The sequence below is a fragment of the Hemiscyllium ocellatum genome, chromosome 18 (genome assembly GCF_020745735.1).
Source record: "Hemiscyllium ocellatum isolate sHemOce1 chromosome 18, sHemOce1.pat.X.cur, whole genome shotgun sequence".
Taxonomy (NCBI): domain Eukaryota; kingdom Metazoa; phylum Chordata; class Chondrichthyes; order Orectolobiformes; family Hemiscylliidae; genus Hemiscyllium; species Hemiscyllium ocellatum.
Window position 1 is genome coordinate 29,402,896 of NC_083418.1, and position 23,817 is coordinate 29,426,712.

General features: G+C 39.6%; 1 protein-coding gene across 6 annotated transcripts in view; it reads right to left on the minus strand.

Annotated features, from left to right (window-relative positions):
* Positions 1 to 23,817, minus strand: part of slc22a18 (solute carrier family 22 member 18) — a 116,116-nt gene that overhangs the window by 34,706 nt on the left and 57,593 nt on the right. For all 6 annotated transcript variants that reach the window (XM_060838802.1, XM_060838806.1, XM_060838808.1 and 3 more), the window contains 3 exons: positions 18,339 to 18,454; positions 16,482 to 16,592; positions 6,640 to 6,740 (listed from right to left, as the gene is read on the minus strand). In XM_060838802.1, the coding sequence (XP_060694785.1) occupies positions 6,640 to 6,740; positions 16,482 to 16,592; positions 18,339 to 18,454 (328 nt within the window). The remainder of the gene's footprint in view (positions 1 to 6,639; positions 6,741 to 16,481; positions 16,593 to 18,338; positions 18,455 to 23,817) is intronic.

Below are 23,817 nucleotides of genomic sequence, written 5' to 3' on the forward strand. Positions count from 1 at the left end.
ACATTATTCATCTGTGCTGGAAGATTACTTATTTTCCAGGAATTGAGTGATTCAAAATATACAAGATTCTACAATTGTGTGGCACATACTGAATTTGCCTGGTAAATCTGGAACTTCTGAGATTTACATATTAATCAATTGAACCTACACCCCCATTCTAAGTGATAAAAGACTTAACAACAATCTAGGTTTATTCAATTCATTGTATCAGTTGTATGTCACTTTGATCTTTTACTATAAATTCTGTGTCCTACGATCCTGTTCCACTAGCTACCTGATGAAGGAGGAATGAGTTTTGAGAAGATTTGTAGCTCAGGTTGAGGTTCTGATTGTAGCTTTGCTCGCTGAGCTGGAAGGTTCGTTTTCAGACGTTTCATCACCATACTAGGTAACATCAGTGAGCCTCCGGATAAAGCACTGGTCATATGGCCCACTTTCTATTTATGTGTTTAGGTTTCCTTGGGTTGGTGATGTCATTTCCTGTTCTTTTTCTCAGGGGGTGGTAAATGGGATCCAAGTCAATGTGTTTGTTGATAGAATTCCAGTTGGAATGCCATGCTTCTAGGAATTCTCGCGTGTGTCTCTGTTTGGCTTGATTTGGGACAGATGTGTTGTCCCAATCGAAGTGGTGTCCTTCCTCCTCTATACGTAAAATACTAGTGAGAGTGGTTCATGTCCTTTTATGGCTAGTTGATGTTCATGTATCCTGGTGGCTAGTTTTCTGCCTGTTTGTCCAATGTAATGTTTGTTACAGTTTTTGCAAGGTATTTTGTAAATGACATTAGTTTTGCTTGTTGTTGGTTACAGGATCTTTCAAGTTCATTAGCTACTATTTTAGTGTGTTGGTGGGTTTGTGGGCTACCATGATGCAATGAGGTCAGAGTAGTCTGGCAGTCATTTCCAAGATGTCTTTGATGTATGGGAGAGTGGCTAGGGTTTCTGGACATGTTTGTTCAAACGGAGACACGTGCAAGAATTCCTAGAAGCATGGCATTCCAACTGGAACTCTAATAACAAACATCACCACACGAAATGACATCACCAAACCAAGGAAACTTACACACACACAGATGGAATGTGGGCCATACCACCAGTGCTTCGTCCAGAGACTCACTGATGATGTTACCTAGTATGGTGACGAAACTTCTGAAAGTGAACCTTCCAGCTCAGCGAGCAAACCTACATCCAGAAGGAGCAGTGCTCCAAAAGCTTGTGATTCCAAATAAAGCTATTTTACTATAACCTGGTGTTGTGTGATTTTTAACAAAGTATGTGATGCCAAAGCAATCAATCCTTTGTAGAATGATAACTATATACTATCCTACCTTCAACCCAACCTAGTTTTCCCAAACTCCTGGTTTGGTGGTGCCAAACAAGACACGTATCACCTCAGGTTGCTGTTACCAGTGCTACCAGATTCCTCAAAGTGTCTGTCAAATACTGCAATTCCATTGAAGTGCTTAAAAAACACTTACAGCATCTTCCTGTTCCATTTTTATCCTTTATAAATATAAAACTAAATATCGTATTCAATTTTTCAATTATGTCCCACATTTTCACTTAACATTTGAAGAGACAGCAGTACTAAGTCTTGCATTTTTACCTACTTCATCATATCACTATCCCTACCATCCTTTTGTTGGATGTACAGGGCAACCCCTGAATCCATGGAATCGTTTTCCATGGTTTTAGTTACCACAGCCCAAACATATTATAGAGAACCTTCCAGAACCAGGGACCGGAGGCTGCCGGGAAGGAACATTTTCTATTTAAATGAATGGGTTCACTTCTAACCACAGTCTCAGCCTTCCGCAGTAGATCTTGGAACATACCCCTGTGGTATGGGGGAGGCGGGGCAAGGGGGAGGGGGGGGGGAACTACTGTACTTAGAAACATGAAGCATGTTGTCAGCCAAACATGAAAACATTAGCTGCAAGGAAGTTTCAACTGACTACAAGGCAGTATGCCTGAAAATCAACATGGGGATCAAAAATACAGAGTCTGCATTGAAGTCTAATGGAAACTGATTCGTCTGCAGTGTTTCAGGCAGGCCAGTGTAAGAGGAGCTTAGGCAATGGAGACCAACAGCAGAGTCTGGAGATAGCAGGAGAGCCAGGAGACAAAAAACATCAACATACAGTACAAGAGTCAGAGGTTGCCACAGACATAGATGTAGGAAGAGTTTAATGTGGAAAATTCATGTATCAGAGCAGCTCATTCCAAAGCACATTACACACTGAGGAGATCACATAAAGTAAAAACAGAAAATGCTGGAGAAACTGTAGCAGGTCTGGCAGCATCTGTGGAAAACGAAAGAGTTAACACTCCTGTAGGGTAAAGCAGCAATTTACTTCAATGCTTAATCCTTTACTTTGGCGAGACAACACACAGACTGGGCGACCACTTTGTGGAACACCCTAACTCTGTTGTAGGAATTACGGTGACCTTTGGGTAGCTTAACATTTCAATTAACAATCTTGGTTTCACAGCAACATTGCGAGCTAGGCCTACTGCAGTGTTCCAGTGAAGCTCAACACAAGCTAAAGGAACAGTACCTCATTCTGAACTAGATAATAAGTTCAACAATCTCAGATTATGATTGCTGCCCTAATTTTCATTACACTCCTCCCCACCACTGTACTTGTTTGTGTTTTGCTGATTTTGGTCTCAGCAGAGCTGAACTACCTTCTCCTATACAAGCTTACTATTCACATCTATTCAAAATCTCTCCCTTAGCATCATTATTGCTCTCCTTTTCTTTCGTTTTAGACATTGTCACTATCTATTCCACTCGTTCCCTTCTTAGGTTGTCAACAGCCATTGGAAAGTTTTTGGACTTAAAATGGTAACAGTGTTTCTCTCTCCACAGGTCCTGCCAGACTGTTGAGTTTCTCTAGCATTTTTTGTTTTTATTTCTGATTTCCAGCATCTGCAATATTTTATTTCTTTTTGAGGGATCAATGATGCGAGTGCCTAAAGAATTAAAGAGAAAGAGGTAACACAGTTCACAACACTGCAGGATGGAGGAGCAATTCCAAAGCCATTTGTTTCCTTCAACTGAAAATCTATTAAGTGGGGAATAATTCGGAGTCAGGATGGCAGTGGAGCAAGGTGGCTGGAAAATAAGAAAGCTAGCTTCATTTTACAGTTGTATAGAGCTCTAGTTTAACCCCATCTAAAGTACCAAGTTTAGTCTAGGCACTATACTGGAGGAATGATCCACTGGTCATGGTACGGATGCTCCACAACTTGACGAAAATGATACCAAGACTAAAAGCATTAGATTACAAGGCCAGTTTGCACAGCTAATAAGAAACAGATTTCACAGCATAGATGATGGACATAATGGAAGTAGTATTATTGGTCATTGGTTCTAATATTTCTTTAATTGGTCAGCAAACATATTTTGTTTGCTAACATTCCTGTGAAGCAAATTGGAATGTTTAACCAACTTAAAAGGTAGCCAACAAATGCAAGTTGCTGGGGTGACTGCTAGTTTTGGGGTGTGGATGCTCCCAAACACTATCACAATTAAATTCCCGAAATTCCTTGGTAGAACTCAAAGATTTTGATCTGTCTTTAGAATGGTGACTTCTCAGGAATGTGTAATTTCTGTGGTATAAGCTATTTACAGTGCCTCAGCTGAAAATAGCCGAGAGTGAAGCTGAAAAAAGGGCGAGAGAAAGAAAAGACTTGCACTTCCGTGGTGCCTTTCACAACAGGGGGTTGTCCCAAAGTGATTTACAGCCTATGAAACACTAATGAAGTGTAGTTACTGTTACTAGATAAAACATGTAGCAGCAAATTTGCACACAGCAAGACACCACATAGGCAGAGATAAAAAAGAAAGAACAAAGAATGAATTCTCTCTTAAAACCACAACCACCTCCACACACACAGCCTAAAATTAAGAATATTGGCACATCAAATTATAAATTACAATTTGTATGAAATAGACATGTCTGCACACACACGTATAAACAAAATCCAAATTACAGTCAACATCAGATATAACACCATAGAATGACACAGTTAAATACATCCTCCCAAAAAAGGAAATTAATACAGGCTCAATTCCACTGTGGGTGGTATCATACAGTAGAATGAACAGTTCACCCAACAATAAACTCTAACATGCTTATTCTGTTACAACACTACCGCTCCAATTCTTTGACCTGAATTCAACCCCATTGATAGAATAAAAGACTCCTTTCTCTCTTTTGGTTAAAAATGTCTGTGAAATGTCCTTGGGCAATCTAACAACCATTCCTAGTGCATGTGGATCAGGGGCATAAAACTAACATAATTTAGTCCTAATGTGCCAGCCTCATTCAATGAGACAAGAATGGTTGTGGTGAGAACTAGAAATGTCAAGGAACATTGTACTGAAACCGTCATTACCCATGATATAAAAGCATTCAAATGCACTCCTGCAGGATGTTCAATAAGAAATTTGATTCACGTTTCTCCAATACATGTTGGGAACAGTTGCAGCAATGCCATTGCTATCTTACTGAGATTGGTTTCAACAAAGATTGAAATTGATCCTGGAACATTTTGGGGCTGCACCCTCACACTAAGCACTTATCAGGAGTCCTGGGCAATCCACAAAGCCACATTTTCTGGGTGCCTTGTGCTGGTACATCCAGCGAGCTGAGATAATCCTTTCCAGTTTGTTTCTATTACTCCTACAGGTCAGGCTCTGCTATCCCTCTTAGGAGAACTGTGGATATCCCTCTAAGTGTTGAAAAGACAAAGACCTACAGATTAAGGTCCCATTCACTCACTTTATAGACATGGGAAGTGTTCAAGGAAATTGATCCAAATGAATTGCTACTTGTGTTCTTCGCAAGTAAAGCAAGAGCATTGTAGAGGAAGACATAATCCTGTGCTCATGCCAACAAATAAAATCTGATAGGTTACCACTGATACTTTAAACATAGAGTCTTAGTAAGATGAAATCTTACACAGCCCATCAATGATCTCTGAACCCTGAGCAGAATGTTTTGTTTACCGTTACTATGTAGAAGTCATGATTTGGAGGTGCTGGAGTTGGAGTGGGGTGTACAAAGTTAACAAACCACACAACACCAGGTTATAGTCCAACAGGTTTATTTGGAAGCACTAGCTGAAGGAATAGTGCTCTGAAAGCTACTGCTTCCAAGTAAACCTGTTGGACTATAACCTGGTATTGTGTGATTTTTAACTATATAAAATTCAGTCGTGACAGAGGTATTTTGATTCCTAAGCTTACGTTCTCTCTTAAGGTAATCTGGTTCCTGTTGACTGATTGTTTGAAACCAGTGGTGTGCCACAAGAATCGGCTTAGGCTCCACTGCTTTTTGTCGTTTATATAAATGATTTGGATGTGAACATAGGAGGTATCATGAGTACGTTTGCAGATGACACCAAAATTGGAGGTATAGTGGACAGTAAAGAAGGTTCCTTCAGAGTACAATGGGATCTTGATCAGATGAGCTGAGGAATGGCAGATGGAGTTTAATTTAAATAAATGCGAGACACTGCACTTTGGAAAGGCAAATCAGGACAGGATTTATACATTTAATGGCTAGGTCCTGAGGAGTGTCATAATTCTTTGAAAGTAGAGTTGCAGGTTGATAGGACAGTGAAGAAGGTGTTTGATATGCTTTCCTTTATTGATCAAAGCATTGTGTATAGGAGTAGGGAAGTCATGTTACAGCTGTACAGAACGTTGGTTAGGTCACCTTTGCAATATTGCATGCAATTCTGTACTTCTTCCTTTCGGTAGGATATTGTGAAACTTGGAAGAGTTCAGAAAAGATTTACTTGAATGTTGCCAGGGTTGGAGGATTTACACTATGGGGAGGAACTGAACAGGCTGGGCTGTTTTCCCTGGAGCATCATAGGCTGAGGGGTGACTGTATAGAAGTTTATAAAATCATTAGGGGCATGAATAGGATAAATAGACAAGGTATTTTCCCTGGGGTGGGGGAGTCCAGAACTAGAGGGCATAGGTTTAGGGTGAGAAGGGAAAGATATAAAAGGGATCTAAGGGGCAACATTTTCACGCAGAGGGTGGTGCATGTTCTGGAATGAGCTGCCAGAAGAAGTGGTGGAGGCTGGTATAATTACAGCATTTAAAAGGCATCTGGATGGGTATATGAATAGGAATGGTTTAGAGGCATATGGGCCAAGTGCTGGCAAATAGACGAGATTAGGTTAGGATATCCGGTCAGCACGGGTGGGTTGGGCTGACGGGTCTGTTTCTGTGTTGTACGACTCTATGTCAATGTTTGCTGTAATCATGAGAACTTCAACTGTTTATTACATAGAATAAATTGTTAAATAAATTTAGATACTATGTAAGTTAATGCACCACTGTGTGGCAATCAGGTTATTGCACTAAGTCAATGAGTGGAATGTTGATACATAAACCTGGATTGGTTATCATTAAAACCTTTCAATGCAAGTTAACCAATAGACATTGCAAATGGAACTCTGAATGGGAACGGCATGTTGCAATCCAATTTTCTTATGTGTATACATGGATGAAAAGGAGTTTATAAGAAGAACATTAATCTGAAAACTTTCAATTAATAATAGTTTCACATTGAATTGTTCAGATACAGCTGGAAAGAATATCAGAATATCCCTTACCATTTGCAATACACCAATGTAAGCCATGAGGTAGCCATTGTGCTCCGCCTGTAATTTGAAATAGTCCATAGCAACAACTGAAAACATACTCTGGAAGACTCCTGCAACAGAATATAAAAACCAATGTAAGGTCTCAATGCCTTTCAAAAGGAAAACAAAAAAGAGACTAAAGTTTTGAGCATGAGTTTTAATATAAAGCTGTTTTCAAAAGGCTTTGGTCTTATGAGACAACTACACAGGAGAAAGTGAGACTGCAGATGCTGGAGATCAGAACTGAAAAATGTGTTGCTGGAAAAGTGCAGCAGGTCAGGCAGTATCCAAGGCGCAGGAGAATCGATGTTTTGGGCATAAGCCCTTCTTCAGGAATGAGGAAGGTGTGCCAAGCAGGCTAAGATAAAAGGTAGGGAGGAGGGACTTGGGGGAAGGGCATTGGGAATGCAATAGGTGGAAGGAGGTTAAGGTGAGGGTTGATAGGCCGGAGAGAGGATGGGGGTGGAGAGGTTGGGAAGAAGATTGCAGGTCAAGAAGGCGGTGCTGAGTCCGAGGGTTGGGATTGAGATAAGGTGGGGGGAGGGGAAATGAGGAAACAGGAGAAATGTGCATTCATCCCTTGTGGTTGGAGGGTTCCTAGCTGGAAGATGAGGTGCTCTTCCTCCAGGCGTGGTGTTGCCATGGTCTGGCGATAGAGGAGGCCAAGGACCTGCATGTCCTTGGCAGATTGGGAGGCTCTACATTGGGGAGACACTTGCGGAACGTTTCAGAGAACACCTCTGGGACATCCACACCAACCAACTCAACCGCCCGGTGGCTGAACACTTTAACTCCCTCTCCCACTCTCCTTTCACAAAGTGCACATATGTTAGGGAAGACAGCAATGGACTCAGCTGCAATGGTCTCCTCAGTGGAAAAGTCTGCCAATACTCAGTGTTTAGACTCCCTCTAGTGAATGGCCATTTGGGGGTTATAAGAGAGAAAGAGATGTGGAAGAGTAAAAGGGGTAGGCAAATCAACATGGGATAGTAGAGTAGATAACTGAAGATTCTACTAATCCTTTGGGATGTAGTAATCAGTAAATATATTGTGCCTATGTCAAGATATTGCAGTGACATAGCTACTCAATCATAATTGGTGCAAACAAACCAAGATCCATGCAAGTGACAAGAATAATTAATTAATTTCAAGGCGGTTATTTCCAGCCATTTTAAAGGGATTATTCTGAAATCAACCAAGCCAATGTGTATGATTGCACTCATATTACAGAGAATTTGTAAAGGACATTTTCTAACCAGACTGAAGACAGAAAAAGAAACTCTAAACTGCTTGACATTTTGTTTCATTTTCTAATAATGTTTTCTGTGCTCTGTTGCTGATTGCTTAGCCATAGGAGTGCTCTAGTTACCTCATGCAAGTGCAATCCTCTCTGTATGAGCATCTATTGTGATCGTTAGAAGTGCTATTGTCCAGCATAGACCTGATCTTGCCTTCACTCATCATTCACCTAAGTCTGGGAATCAAGATAATGATCGGACCTAAGAACTCTGGCTGATTAATTTCTCTTCCCTTTATATTGCCCTTTATTGTCCAAGCTCATCTTGTCAGAGACCTACTTCTTGCTCCATAGATCTTTTCAACGTTCAATTTCCACCCCAAGCTCTAGTGTTAGTTGTTAGTACTAATGCTCCAACTCCCTATGGTACTGTTCCTCCTTCAAATAATCACTATTCCTTTCCAAAAATAATCAACCCATGACCCTGTAAGTATGGAAAGTTAATGGCATATGAATTAATAGGTATTTTGCTTGAGTCTTAATATAGAAGATATAAGTAACAAGGAAGGAGCACTATTAATTAGGAAGTTAGGAAATTACAATCACCAGAGAAGTGATACTGAGTAATTTGTTGAAGATACAGACTGACAAATTCCTTGGTCCAAATGGACTGTATTCTGGGTTCATAAAGGAAGTAGCTAATTAGATAATTGATGCATTGGTTTTAATTAACTAAAATTCCCTTGATACATGGAAGCTTCCATCAAATGGAAAGAGAGTAAATATATCTCCATTATTAAAAAAGGGAGGCATACAGAAATAAAGGAACTGCAGGCCAGTTAGTTTCAATAAGGAAACTGTTAGTAGCCATTATGAAAGAAATTACATAAGGGCACTTAAGAAGTTCAAGATAATCAGACAGAGTCAACATGGTATTGTGAAGGAGAAATCACATTTAATTTCTCTATTAGAATATTGAGAGGAAGTATCGATAAAGGATAACTAATGAATGTATTGTGCTTGGATTTTCAAAGGCATCCAACAGAATGATATATTAAAAATGATTACATAATTATGGGCAGCACAGTGGCTAGTACTGCAGTCTCACAGCGCCAGGGACCCCGTTTCAATTCCCGCCTTGGATGAGTGTGTGTGGAGTTTGCACATTCTCCCTGTGTCTGCGTGGGTTTCCTCCGAGTGCTACTGTTTCCTCCCACAAATCAAAAGATGTGCAGATCAGCTGAATTGGCCAAGTGCACATTGTGTTAGGTGCTTTGGCAGGAGTAAATATAGGGTAAGAGAATGGGTATGGGTGGGTTACTCATCGGAAGGTCGGTGTGGACTAGTTAGGCCAAAGGGCCTGTTTCCATACTGTAGGGAAGCTAACCTAATCTAAAATAAAGCCTCCTGTGTAGGGAGTAGCATATCAGCATGAATAGAAGATTAACAGGAAGTAGAGAGTATGCACAAATAGATCTTTTTCACTTGGCAAGTTGTAACATGTGGAGTGCCACAAGGATCTGTACCAGTCCATCAATTGTTTATAGTTTGTATAAATGACGGAGATAAAAGGATGGAAGGTATGGTTGCCAAATTTGCTGATTTCACAAACATAGATAGATGAGAAAGTAAGTTGTGAAGAGGACATAAAGAGGCTACAAAAATATATAGCTATATTAAGCAATGGTCAAAAATATGGCAAATGGAGCATCATATATGAAATTATAAATTTTGGCAGGAAAAATAAAGAAGCAGCATATTATTTAAGCAAGGATAGATTGCAGAGAGCTGAAATGCAGAGGTTATGGGAATGCTACTGCATCACTCACAAAAGACTCATGCAAGTAGAGGAAGTAATTAGGAAAACTAATAGAGGCTTATAAATTATTGAGAGGGGAATTGAATACAAAAGTGTGGAGGTTATGCTTTGGTTACACAGGAAATTGTTGAGACCACATCTGAAGTATTATGTACAGTATTAGTCACCTTGTTGAAAGAAGAATGTAAACGCATTGAAAACAGTTCATATCAGGTTTACCAACCAATACCTGGGATGGGCAGATTGTCATATCAAGCAAGGCAAGACAGGCTAGGCTTCTGCTGGAATTTAACAAAGTAAGCGGCAACTTGTTTGATCGGTAAACGACGCTGAGGAGTCTTTATAGGGTAGATGTGGAAAAGATATTTCTTCTTATGGACAAATATAGAATAAAGGACTCACTGTCTGAAAGTAAAGTATCACTCATTTAAAACAGAGATGAGGTGAACTTTTTCCTTTGAGGTGATCATGAGTCTTTGGAACTCACTTCTGTGAAAAAAAAAGTGCTGGAAAGGCAGTTTTTGAATATTTTTAAAACAGAAGTAGGTAGATTATTGGTAAGAAAAGGGGCAAGAAGTCAGAGGTAGTTCGTAATCTGGATTTGAAGTTACAATCAGATCATTGTAATCCTATTGAATGGAGAGCAAGTTTGAGTTGCCAAATGGTCTACTCCTGCACCTTGTTTGCATGTTCACCTTTGCAAACAATCATCCCATCTCCAACCTCCCTCAATTTGCTAAAAAATCCATGAATGTGTTGTTTCTAGAATCTTTGTCCACTTTACTTGGGACCACATTTGTTCCAATCAGATTTCCACCTCTGTAAAAGCCTTCCCAAACTCACAAATGGCACCCTGTTTGACTAAAACAAAGGTCGACTAAAACAAAGGTAAACTAATCCTTTATATCCTTCCCAATCTGTCTGCAACATTTATTGCCTGTTGCCTTTGAAAAGGTTGTGGTGAGCTGCCTTCTTGAACTGCTGCAGTCGATGTGCTGCAGGTGGACCTACAAGGCCATTGGAGAGGGAATTCCAAGATTTTGACCTAAGCAACACTGCAGGAACAGCATTATATTGCCAAGACAGGATGGTGAGAGGCTTGGATGAGAATTTATACAGCCTGTCTTATCTATTCAGCTGCAGCCAGTGAACAACCTTTCTTCTCTTACTACTCTTCCACCATTATCCCTGAACTAATATGTAGCAGGTAATAGATTCGCACGGAGAAACTATTGGGTAGATTAGCGGAACAGGTGAATGCCTATAAATGGATCACTTTCTGATGGGCAAGATGTAACTGGAAGAGAGCCATAGGAATCAGTGCTTGGCCTCAATTATTTACAATCTATATCAAAGACTTGGATGAAGTGATCGTATATACTGTTCCTGAGTTTGCTGATGACATGATTATCGATAGGAGAGTAGGTTGTGAAAAGGACATAAGGAGTCCACAAAATATAGGTTAAATGAGTAAGTAATAAAATTGTGGATGAAATTAGATTAGATTAGATTAGACTTACAGTGTGGAAACAGGCCCTTCGGCCCAACAAGTCCACACCGACCCGCCGAAGCGCACCCCACCCATACCCCTACATATTACCCCTTACCTAACACTACGGGCAATTTAGCATGGCCAATTCACCTGACCCGCACATCTTTGGACTGTGGGAGGAAACCGGAGCACCCGGAGGAAACCCACGCAGACACGGGGAGAACGTGCAAACTCCACACAGTCAGTCGCCTGAGTCGAGAATTGAACCCGGGTCTACAGGCGCTGTGAAGCAGCAGTGCTAACCACTCTGCCACCGTGCCGCCCACTAAATATAACATGGAAGTATGTGATCTTGTCTACTTTGGCAGGAAGACCAGGAAAACAATATCTTATTTAAATGGAGAGATTGTAGAATTATACAGGCTGAATATCCAGGTACAGCAAGTGATTAGAAGGCAAATAAAATGTTGAAATATATTACAAGGGGATTGCATAAAAACATAGGGCAGGCTAGTTATACAATGGTCTTAGCTGGACCACATCTGGAGTACTGTCTACAGGTTTGGTCTTCTTACTCATATATTCACAGAATGCTCATTCACCTGATTCCTGGGATGAAGTGTTTATTTGATGCAGAATGGTTGACTTTAGAGCTGTAGAGTCATCCAGTATGGAAATAGACCTAACTAGTCTAACTTGTCTGTGCCCACCAGACATCCCATTAGCCAGCATTTGGCCCATATCCCTTTAAGCCTTCCTATTTATATACCCATCCAGGTGCCCTTTAAATGTTGGCAGCTTGATCCATTCATGCACTATGGAAAAAGTAACCCCAAAAGGTATTTTTAAAAATCCTTCCCCTCTCACCTTAAATCTACGCCTTCTAGTTTCTCCTTGGAAAAACCTCTTGCCTATTCACCCTATCCATACTCATTATGTTGTAATGCTTGATAAGGTCACCCCTCAGGAAAAAAAAAACCCAACCTATTCAGACTCAGCCTCTCCCTATAACTCAAACTTTCCAGTCCCAGCAATATCCTTGTAAATCTTTTCTGCACCTTCTCAAGATTAATGACATCCTTCCCGTAGAAAGGAAACCAGAATTGTACTCAATATTCTAAAAGTGGCTTCATCAATGTCTTGTACAGTGCAATACGTTGTCCCAACTCCAATACTCAATACACTGACCAATAAAGGGCTTGTGAAAAACACCACCATCTTATCTATCTGCAATTCCTCTTTCAAGGAACTATGCATCTGCACCCCTAGGTCTCTTTGTTGACAACGCTCCTCAGGACCCAACCATTAACTGTATAAGTTCTGCCCTGGTTTGCATTACCAAAATGCAACATCTCACACTTATCTAAATTGAACTCCATCTGCAACCCCTTGGTCCATTTGATCAAGGTCCTGAATTTATAGAATCCCTACAGTGTGGAAACAGGCCCCGCAGCCCAACAAGTCCACACCTACCCTCTGGAGAGTATCCCATCCAAATCTGTTCCCTACTCTATTACTCTACATTTACCCGTAACTAACACATCCCCAAACACTATGGACAATTTAGCATGGCCAATTCACCTAATCTGCACATCTTTGGATTGAGAGAGAAAACCGGGAGCACCTGGAGGAAACCCACGCAGACACAGGAAGAATGCGCAAGCTCCACACAGACAGTCACCAGAAACTGGAATCGAACCTAGGTCCCTGGCATTGTGAGGCAGCAGTGCTAACCACTGAGTGACTGTGCTGCCCCTTTTGTACTCTGAGATAGTTGTCACTGTCCAGTACACCACCAATTTTAGTGTTTTCTGTAAATGTACTAACCATACCTCCAAGTAACTTACCTTCTCATATCAAATAATTTACATAAAGTGACAAAAACACAATGGACACAACACTGATCCTATAATCACTGCTGGTCACAGGCCTCCAGTCTGAAAAGCAAACATCTACCACCACTCTGTCTCCTACCTTCAAGCCAATTTTGTATCCAATTGGCTAGCTCCCCCGGATCCCATGTGATCTAACCTTACTAACCGGAATCTTGCGGAATCTTGTTGAATGCTTTGCTGATGTCCATATAGACAGTGTTAACCACTCTGTCTTCATCAATCTTCTTTGTCACCTCTTCAAAAAACTCAATCAAGTTAGTGGAGCACTATTTACGACACACAAAGGCATGTTAAATATCCCTAATCAGTCTTTGCCTTTCCAAATGCATGTAAATCCTTCAGAATTCCCTCCAACAACGTGCCCAGCATTAATGTAAGGCTCACTGGTCTATAGTTCTCTGGAGTTTTCTTACAGTCTTTCTTTAATATTGGTGCAACATTAGCCAGTTCTTCTAGCACCTCATCCGTGGCTGTCAATGATACAAATATCTCTGCTCGGGGCCAGCAAGCTCTTCCCTCGCTTCCCACAAAGTTCTGGGAAATACCTGATCAGGTCCTAGGGATTTATGCATTTAAACACCTCCAATGCTTCCTCTTCCGTGGTATGGACTCTTTTCAAGATATCACTATTTATTTCCCCAAGTTCCCTAGTTTTCATGTACTTCGCCACATTAAATACTGACATGAAATATTAATTTAGTATCTCATCCATCTCCAGTGGTTCCACACATAGATGGCCAGGTTGATCTTTAAGGAGTCCTATTCTCTCTTGTTACTCTGTTGCCTTCCTTGTACTTACAGAATCTCTTTGGATTCTCCTTAATACGATTTGCCCTCCCGAGGTCCCTCTTAAGTACACTCCTCCTGTCCTTATACTTCTAAGGATTCAATCAATCCCAGCTGTTAACACCTGACATATACTTCCTTCTTAATCTTGACTAGAGCCTCAATTTTTCCAGTAATTCAGCATTCCTTATACCTACTACCCTTGCCTTTCACAGTAACGGGAACAGAATGTCTCTGAACTCTCGTTATCTAATTTTTAAAGGCCTCCCACCTCCCAACCATCCTTTTACCTGCAAAGAGTATCCCCCAATCAACATTTGCAAGTTCCTGTCAAACTGGCCTTCCTTCAGTTTAGAACCTTAACTTTTTGATCAGTTCTATCCTTTTCCATAACTCTCTTAAAACTGATCATTGGCCCCAAAGTGCTCCCCCACTGACACCTCAGTCACTTACCCTTGCTCGTCCTCTAGCAGGTACATCTACATATTGAATAAGAATGTTTTCTTGTACACACTTAAATTCCTCTCCACCCAAGCGCTTAATACTATGGCAGGTTCAGTCTGTTTGGAACTTAAAATTCCCTCAATCACAACCTTATTTTTATAGATATCTGATATCTCCTTACATGTTTGCTTCTCAAATTTCCTGCTGACTATTAGGGGGCCAACAAGGCGATCATCTCTTACCTATTTTGCAGTTCCACCCATATAACTTCACTGGACGATCTCCCAGGAGTATCCTCCCTAAGTTCAACTGTAATGTTATCCCTAACCAAAAACACCATTCCCCCTTCTCTCTTCCTTTCACTGCTAACCTTCCTGTAGGATCTATACATTCAGCTGGCAGTCTATATTAGAACTTTATTCCTTGTAGTTTAAAAGTATAAGAGATGACCCTAGTGAAACATATAAGATCATCAGGATGCAACTGGGTGAATGGTGAGAAGATGCTCCCCCTTGGAGACATTAGAACGGTTTAAAATGTTTGTGGTCTTCCACTTAAGATAGAAACTAGGATAACTTTCTTCTCTGAAAGGGTTAAGATCTTTGTAAATTTCTTCCCTAAAGAGTAGTGAAGGCAAATCAATGAATGCTTAAAACTGAGTTAGATAGATTCTTGGTCAACTAGGAAGTCAAAAGCCATACAGGGTAGACACGAAAGAATGGCAAGGCCATACTCAGTTCAGTTACGATCAAAAGGTGGAGTTCCTCATTGGTATGTTCGGATCAATGGTGTCTCCCAAGAATCCGTTGTTGGTCCTGTGCTGTATCTCATTTATGTGGTTTCCATAGCAACATCATCTAGAAAGTATCAGTTTTCATATGTGTGGTAATGCCACATGGTCTTAGCTCACCTTAGCCTTTCACAACACCTCTTCAGCCCCTAAGCTATCATCTTCTGATGAGAAAAATAATTCTTCCAATTAATTGAGAATACAGAAGCCATAATCTTAGGTATGAAAAGTGTGGCAATGAAAAAGCACAGCAGGTTAGCAGCGTTTGAAGAACAGGAGAGTCGATATTTCTTGAAATGTCGATTCTCCTGCTCCTTGGATGTTGCTTGACCTGCTATGCTTTTCCAGCACCACAATTTCGACTCTGACTCTCCAGCATCTGCAGTTTCTCATAATCTTAGGTACATCTCATCAACTCTATTACCCTCTCTGGAAACTGTTGGAAGCTAAGCCAGGCTGCTTTCAATCTCTTAACCCCAAGAATGCTTTCACAGACATATCCTCATTGTCTTTCTGACAATGTTCATCCATTTCTCACAACCTTCCTCTCCCTCCCCCTTGGAGCTCCCTATCACCCGCTCTCCACCCTTCTCACTTCCCACTCTCCCTTCCACTGGCAACTATCCTCTCTGCCACCACTCTTCAGATCCCTCTGCTACGTCGCTGTCAACATCCCTCACCTGAGCCAGCAAGACTTTGGATAAAGGGCAGCAAGTGAGGAGCTGATTGGGAATCAGTGAGGGGGTCAGAAGGAAGCAAAGGAGATGGTGAGTGGGTAGCGGCAAACAGTCTCATGGAGGTATCTAGAACTGGAGAACAGATTTTCAGAATAAGTTATCACCAGTTTTAAATGGAGATGAGAAGGAATCTTTATTCAGAGAAATTATCTTGCCCAGAGAGTAGTGGCGGCTGTTTGATTAAGTATATTCAAAGCTGATATAAAACAGCTTCTTGAACTTTGGGAGAAGTTGAGTGCAGATTGTGGGCTGAAGGATTATGGGGAAGAGGGAGGAAGAGTTGAGACCACAATCAATTCAACCAAGATTTTATAGAGTAGAGGTTCAAGAAGCCTAATGTCTTTCCTCTTTCTTATATTATGCTAGAATAGGAGACTGAACCATTCCTAGATAAGGAAAATAAAATGAAAACTACAAGCAGTAATTATAATTAGCATTTACCAAGCACAATAAATAAAATAAAGGTAACTCAACATTATAATAACTATTATTTGTAGCAAACATGCACAAGGTTCCCAAAATGTCATTATAATGCATGTTAGGAAAGGAGCTGACTTACCTCAGGGCTGTCTGTCACTTTCATATTCAAACAGATACACAAACATGACTTACCCATTGGCAATCCAGTGATGGTTTTAATTGCAAGGACACTTGCAGCTCCTGGAATACTTAATAGTCTTAAGATTTCTTTCACACTGAAGATGCTCTTACTGTGAGCAGTTTCTGTAACAGAAATGTGTATTTCATTCTTCAGTACCGTGCTTGCTCCTTATTCCAGAAACACACACTTTTATTGTGATATTTTTACTGCACACTCTCCTCAAATGAGTTCTCTTGTCTCTCCTGATTTGGAGATGCCAGTGTTGGTCTGGGATGTACAGAGTTAAAAATCACACAACACCAGGTTGTAGTCCAACAGGTTTCTTTGGAAGCACTAGCTTTCAGAACACTGCTCCTTTATCCACCTGAAGGAGCAGCGCTCTGAAAGCTAGTGCTTCCAAATAAACCTGTTTGACTATAACCTGGCGTTGTCTGATTTTAAACTTATCTCTCCTGACTTAGTACAACTCAAGGTTTGTACATGTGATTTTCCATTCAGTGTGGCTTAGATCTGTTGCCCATAACATCTTTGGGGAGCTGCTCATTTTATAAACAACCACTGCTTCAGACACTAAAGTAAGAGATGATTATCTTAGTGTCTCACAAATTATTTTTGTGAGCAAATAAAAAAGCTGCCAAGCTCACTGCTAATTGATTCTGAATAAGGTGCACTTATTTCAGCTAGGAGCTGATTTGAGACTGCCCAAACTCAACTTGAGAACTTAATAGTCTTCACAAAACAGAGAATTACATTCCATAAGACCAGGCTGAGCACAAAGCCACATTTCACAGGTGAAAGAACAATTAGTATTAAACGACATTGCTTTCTATGTTTGCATAAGAAATGTGTTATCAATCTCAATGTTTACCTTATGAAGAAATATAATCAAGCTTTATTTTGCCAGTGGTTCACGATGTAGAGATGCTGACACACTAACACTGAATCATACAAATCAAACACAAAAGCCATCAGCCCCTTGATTGATCTGTCTCTCAAACCCATTGATCTAATGCCTTTGATCCATATTCCTTGGCATCTTTAACTAACAAAAGTCGTTTGACCTCAGTCTTAAAAGTTTCAATTGAACCATCGAAGATATTTAGAAATGGGAGGGTTTCAGATTTATACTATTTGTGAAAATGTCCCAGACTCAATTATAATTCTCTGTCAAAGGAGCTGATAGCAAGTAAGAGATCAGGTGAGGAATTGAACCTAGCCTCAGTACTACGTCACAGAAGAAGGGAGAATTTGTTCAGTCATCACACTCTTGATTGCATCATTCGAGTTCTGCAATGAATAGATGACCATCATTACCATTCGGCAGGGGACGAATGTCCCAGACTGGATTTTAATGGACTTTCATGTGAGACTAAATCAAGAGAAAATGCTCCATTTGACAAATGGATCATTAACTAGGAGGTATAGGTTTAAAATAGCTGGCAAAGGAATTAGAGTGGAAATGAGAAGAAATTATTTCACAGAGGGTTGCTATAATCTAGAATGTACAATATGAAAATGTGGTATAGATCAGAAACTATAGAAACTTTCAAAATACCATCAATGTAAAGACAACTAATTTGAAGGACAATGAGAAAAAATAAGTTTGATCATATATATTAAATAGTTCCTTCCAGCACATGTTGTGCAGTCCTTTAACCTGCAAAAATCTACGAAATATCCATAGGGATCCGATCGCAAAATGTGGAATCACACTTTACCGTAAATCAAAGTCTTCAGGATTGCAAGATTAAGGGAGGAAACAGCAAGAGCTGATAAAGAGGACAGAAATACAAATGTAGAAAGACTTGCACATGGATTTGTTATATATATTTTGACACATAGTGTAATAGACAAAAACTTCAACTGACCTGACTTATTTTCCTTTGTCACGATCACAGGTTTGGTGTTAGCTGGGATGTATTTCATTACTACAATGGTGTTAAGGACACATCCAGCTGCTGCAGTATAGGCTGCGAATGGCTCCCTGAAGAAAATAACACTATATTAGATCAACATGATAAGTTGGCATCATCCATCTATCAATTAATGTATTTACTTTCTTTAACTGGAATTCAGGTTGTGACATCAGATTTAGAGAGTTCAAAAAAGGTTTCTTCTTTGATCATTGTGCACAAAGGAATCTTTGTTTCATCAATTTAAATCGGCATTGCATTAACACAAGTATCAGGTATTTCCACTAATCTGAACAAATTGAACATTTTTATGCATTGTTTCAGAAAGCCTACAACTCATTTCTGTGGAAATGAGAATTTCTGGATCTCAAATACACTATTGTGGTTCGCACTGTATATGGTCTGAACCTAGGTATGTACTTGTACAACATGCTTTTATTCAAATCTTTTATGCAATATTGTCAATCATACATACTATTAGAATTTAATAGAATTAGGTTCATTTGAAAGTCTCTGGTTCAAAAGAACGAATAGAATAATGGCTGGGATTAACTTTAGTCATCAGGTTTTTTTTCCAGGATCTGGTATATAATTAGACAAATTTGTTCCTTCCTTTATTACATTACAATATGTTAATAGCAGAATTTCCAGAATTTCTGCATATGGAAGTGGGTGATAATAGGATGGAGCTCAGATGTGAAACATGACATGGTTTATATAGATCTCTAATACTCAAATTCTCCATTTGTACATGTACAATTAATAAATTAGAAAGGTTGCATATTTATGAAGGGGCTTTAACATAATAAATTATATAAAGAACTTCAAATATGCACTGTTCGTAAAAATTAGGCATATAACCAAATAAGGCAATATTAGGGCAGATAACCAAAAGCTTTCAAAGATACACATTTTAAGCAGCATCTTAAAGGAAATTTAGAAAAGCAAGAGTTTGATTTTGAGGGTGGGAGCTGCTGGAGGGGTCAGGGCAGTGTAATTACACTGATTGGATCCAGACAGATGAAAGTGTGGCCACCAAATAAAACCAGGATCTGTAAGGCTCAAAATTAGATGTGCACATATATCCTGGACCGTTGTAGGACTGGAAGAGACAGCACAGTGGAGAGACTTGGACTCTTGGTTTGAATTCGCACAGATGAAAATTTTAAAACTGAAGTGTTTCTTGATTGTAAGCAAGTACAGGGATGGGAAAGGGATTTGGTGCAAACAGCGATACAGGCAGTAGACATGTGTATTAGCTCAAATTTACAGAGGATTAACTAAGAGGAGAAAATGAGGACTGCAGATTCTGGAGATCAGAGTTGAGAGTGTGGTGCTGGAAAAGCACAGTCGGTCAGGCAGCATCCGTGGAGCAGGAGAGTCGATAGTTTGGGCATAAGGAATGTGGGACAGAAAGGAAAGTCAGTGGAAGGTTGGAGGCCGAGGGAGATTAGAGATCACAGATTTCACACAACAAAAGGCAAACAGAGTAACTAAGATGCTCGTCTCAGTGACGGTCTAGATGCGTGATCAGAAACCTAATGCAGAGTCAAATGCGATATCAAACTTTCGTTTTGTCTCAGACGGTTGGCTAGGGCGTTGGCATCCAAAGAACAAAATTGAAACATTTAATTAGAGAAAATTTCTGTTTGTTACAGCACTGCTTTTTGATAGGTTGCAGTTGATGGTGATGTAGAACTAGTTGTTATCAGTGTAAATATGTCAATTTTCACCGTGCTTTTGGATGATGCTACGAAGAGGCAGCATGGAGATGAGAAATTGGACAGGCAAAGGATAAATATTTGGGGGACACAAGAGGAGCAGGAAGAGAAGCCATTGCATGCTTACTATTAAACATGAGGAAGAGATTTTAAGAGGCAATGCTACAGAATGCAAACACTACTCAAATGAGAATTAAAGTTGAAGCCAATTGTTTTGCACTAACGTTAACTAGGATGCAAGATGGATATAATTTTTTAAAGCATATAAAAGAAGAAGTTTCATTTGCATAATACTTTTCACATTGTTAAGTTTCCCAATATAATCTGAACACAAAAATTTCTTTGTGAAGTTTTGTAGCAAAGTCAGCAACTAATTAGTACATAGAAAGGTCCCATAAATGGCAATGAGATAAGAGAAAGTGCATTTGCTATTCAAACTAGTGACCTCTCCGTTCTGCAACCTACTTTCAACAATGGCATGAAATGACATCGTCATACAACTATCAAAGATTCTGTACTTCAAGGACATTCACCTGCCTAATTCAATTATCTGTTATGAACTCTCTGATGGACAATTTCTTAAACTCAAAGCTCAGCTTGTTTACTTGAGCATCACGCATGACTATCCATTAACATAAAATAACTAGTTTCTGAAATCTGCGGAGTAAGTCAAAATCTGAAATAAACTAAACAAAAATTTTAGCATTCCCACTTCAGGAGTCATTTTTTACACTTTAGACTCATCTCTTCTCCGTCTGCTGTTCAGTGTGTAATATGACGTCCCTGTTTGGGCTTGCTTAATGTACGTACCTGGCTGCCACTGTAATTATGCATCAGGCACATTGCACCCTATTCTCAACCTCTTAGTTTACCCATATCTTCAAATCATTCAGATAGCAAATTAGCAAACAAAGTTTGTGACAAAATAGTGTTGCTAATTCACTGAGTTGGTCTATCTACCAACATAGAACCTCCCTTTGAGATATTTATTTTGGTCAAACCTGTGATATTCGTCTGATTTTTCATGACAAACTAGCTGTCATGAAGTGTGGATTACAGAGACACCAAGAAATAATTATACCTGATTGTCAGGTTTCATTTAGCAAGATTATAGTACAGTACTTCTCAAAGGAATTTGAACTAAGCAGTGAGGATGCATTTAAAATCTTCACACAGGAGACATTCTTGGCAATTATAAATTTGTTTGTAGGCAAAGAAGGTTGAAACATTGGTGAGGATTTTTTACTTACGTGCTAACCATTTTGCAGAAATCCTTGGCTATGTTGCAAGAACACGCTCAGAACAGTTGCAATTAATGACGAAAGCTGAATTTATTTTGTAACAATCAACATTGCTTAGATTATGAAAACTTGATTCATTAATGCTTACTTTATTCGACTCAGTAGCAGAGGCAATTACACATTTTAGGCCACATCACCATAATATATTAAGATTTGAATAGGATTTGAAAAGTACACCACAGTAGTGGATGCAAAATCATTTGAGGTCTTCAAAAGAGAATTGGATTCTAATCTAAATAGAAAAGCAAATGAGGGTTACAAGTGGTTTAGAACCAAGTGAGCTGCTCTTGCAGATAGTCAGCATGGATAATTACCTACAATTATAGGAGAATGTCGTGATGGGTTGGGCCACACATAGGCAAGTAACAGAATATCATTTTTTATTCACTAAAACAACTATTTTGGATGGTCTAACAGATTGAAACATTAAAAGAAAACCCATTTGGAATTGGAATCCCACAACAAAATTAAACAAACATGTGTTGAAAAGTACGGTGCTGGGAAAACACAGCAGATCAGGCAGCATCCAATGAGCAGGAAAGTCAATGTTTCGGACATAAGCCCTTCAACATGATGAAGGGCTTCTGCCTGAAGCACCGACTCTCCTGCTCCCCAGATGCTGCCTGACCTGCTGTGCTTTCCCAGCACCACACTTTTCAACTCCTATCTCCAGCATTTGCCGTCCTCACTTTCTTCTTAGACAAACATAAGGCAAATAGGAATATAAAAACATTAGAATTATGAACAGGAATGGACAATTCGACTCATTGAGCCAGTTCTGCATTTCCATGTGATTATGACTCATCTCATCTTGGTCTCAATCTTCGAGGAGAAAGTGAGGTCTGCAGATGCTAGAGATCCTGAAGAAGGGCTTGTGCCCGAAACATCAAATCTCCTGCTCCTTGGATGCTGCCTGACCTGCTGCGCTTTTCCAGCAATACATTTTCAGCTCATCTTGGTCTCAACCCCACTTTCCTGCCTGCTCTCCATAACCCTTCTACCCATTAATAATTAAAAATATTAGTTAACTTAAGGAGGAGAGAGAGACAATGTTCCAACACCATCTGCACTCTGGGGTAGTGAATTCCTTAGAAACATTTCCCTTTGAGAGGAGTGATTTCTCTTCAGCACTGTTTTAAATTTGCTATCCCTTACCTAAAACTATGACTTGCATGCAGCCAACCATATACCTTGGTCAACTATATCCAAAGTTTGCCACAGAATAAGCAGAACTTCCTCATTTATCCCCAAGGTTGATGTTATTTTTAATTAATCTAGATTTAATATAATTACCTAAAACAATATCACATATCGTCTAACAACCACCCTCTTCATTTTGCATACCCCCTACATCCCCACAACTACTATCTCCAGCAGTGTAGAATCACATGAGAACACACACACAGTTTTATTTGAAAAAAAATGCTCATTTGAGCATGATCCACATTATGATTCCCTTGGAGCTGTAACCAAGTTAAAAAGGAGGTGAATAAGGAAAAATAATTTTATTTTCTGAAGAAATCATTCAGGAAGGAACAGCAAGGACAAATGCATTTTTTAAAAAAAACAGTCAAAACACCACAGAAAGGATAAACAGTCCTGCATGCCAATTTCCTATCACTTAAAAATACTCCTGCTGTTTAGAGGGTAAATGCCAGGAAGTGGTTGAGTGTTGACTACAGCATTCTGGAGCTAATTAAATGCAAACCAAACACAGAGTGTTGGGTGTTCAGGATGTACCACTTCCTCCTTCCCACTCTCTATAAACCTGACAACAATCCAAACTATCACAGTGCAAGCCCAAATATACATACAATGAATTGTGAGCTGTTCAGCAGGCAAAAAAAAACAAGATTGTCTCTTTCATTCCAAACATCTCAATGTTGCCACCACACTTTAAATGTAGCAAATATAAACTGTCTTTCTAAAAGTAACAGTATTGTGAACTTCACTAAAGGAAGAGATTTTGTTAGTCAATCATGCTTGTACTCACTTGTTCCATTCCATGATAATCCACTCGCTTCATATTACACAGAACCACAGCTCCAGGGAAGTTTACAGGATAGAAGACCTTGTCTGTGTCACTGTTTATTAAAGCAATCCAAAACTAATCCCACTTCCTTACTCCTTACCACAGCTCTGTATTTTTCTCCAATTCAAATATTTATCCACTTTTACTTTAAAAGATGGAATGGTCCTTGCCTCAATTACTCCTAGTCAGAGCATTCCAACTTCAACAACTCTCTGCATAAACATTTTTGCCCTTAGTACTATTTCTTTGTAAATTCAGAATTCCCCTTCATTCGCACTCTTTACAGAAAAGTTTTCCCTACTTACCATCATCATTTAAAAGAAACCTCATTAAAAGGTCTTCTTAGCTTTATCCTAGTCCCAGAATTTCATTTCTCTCAT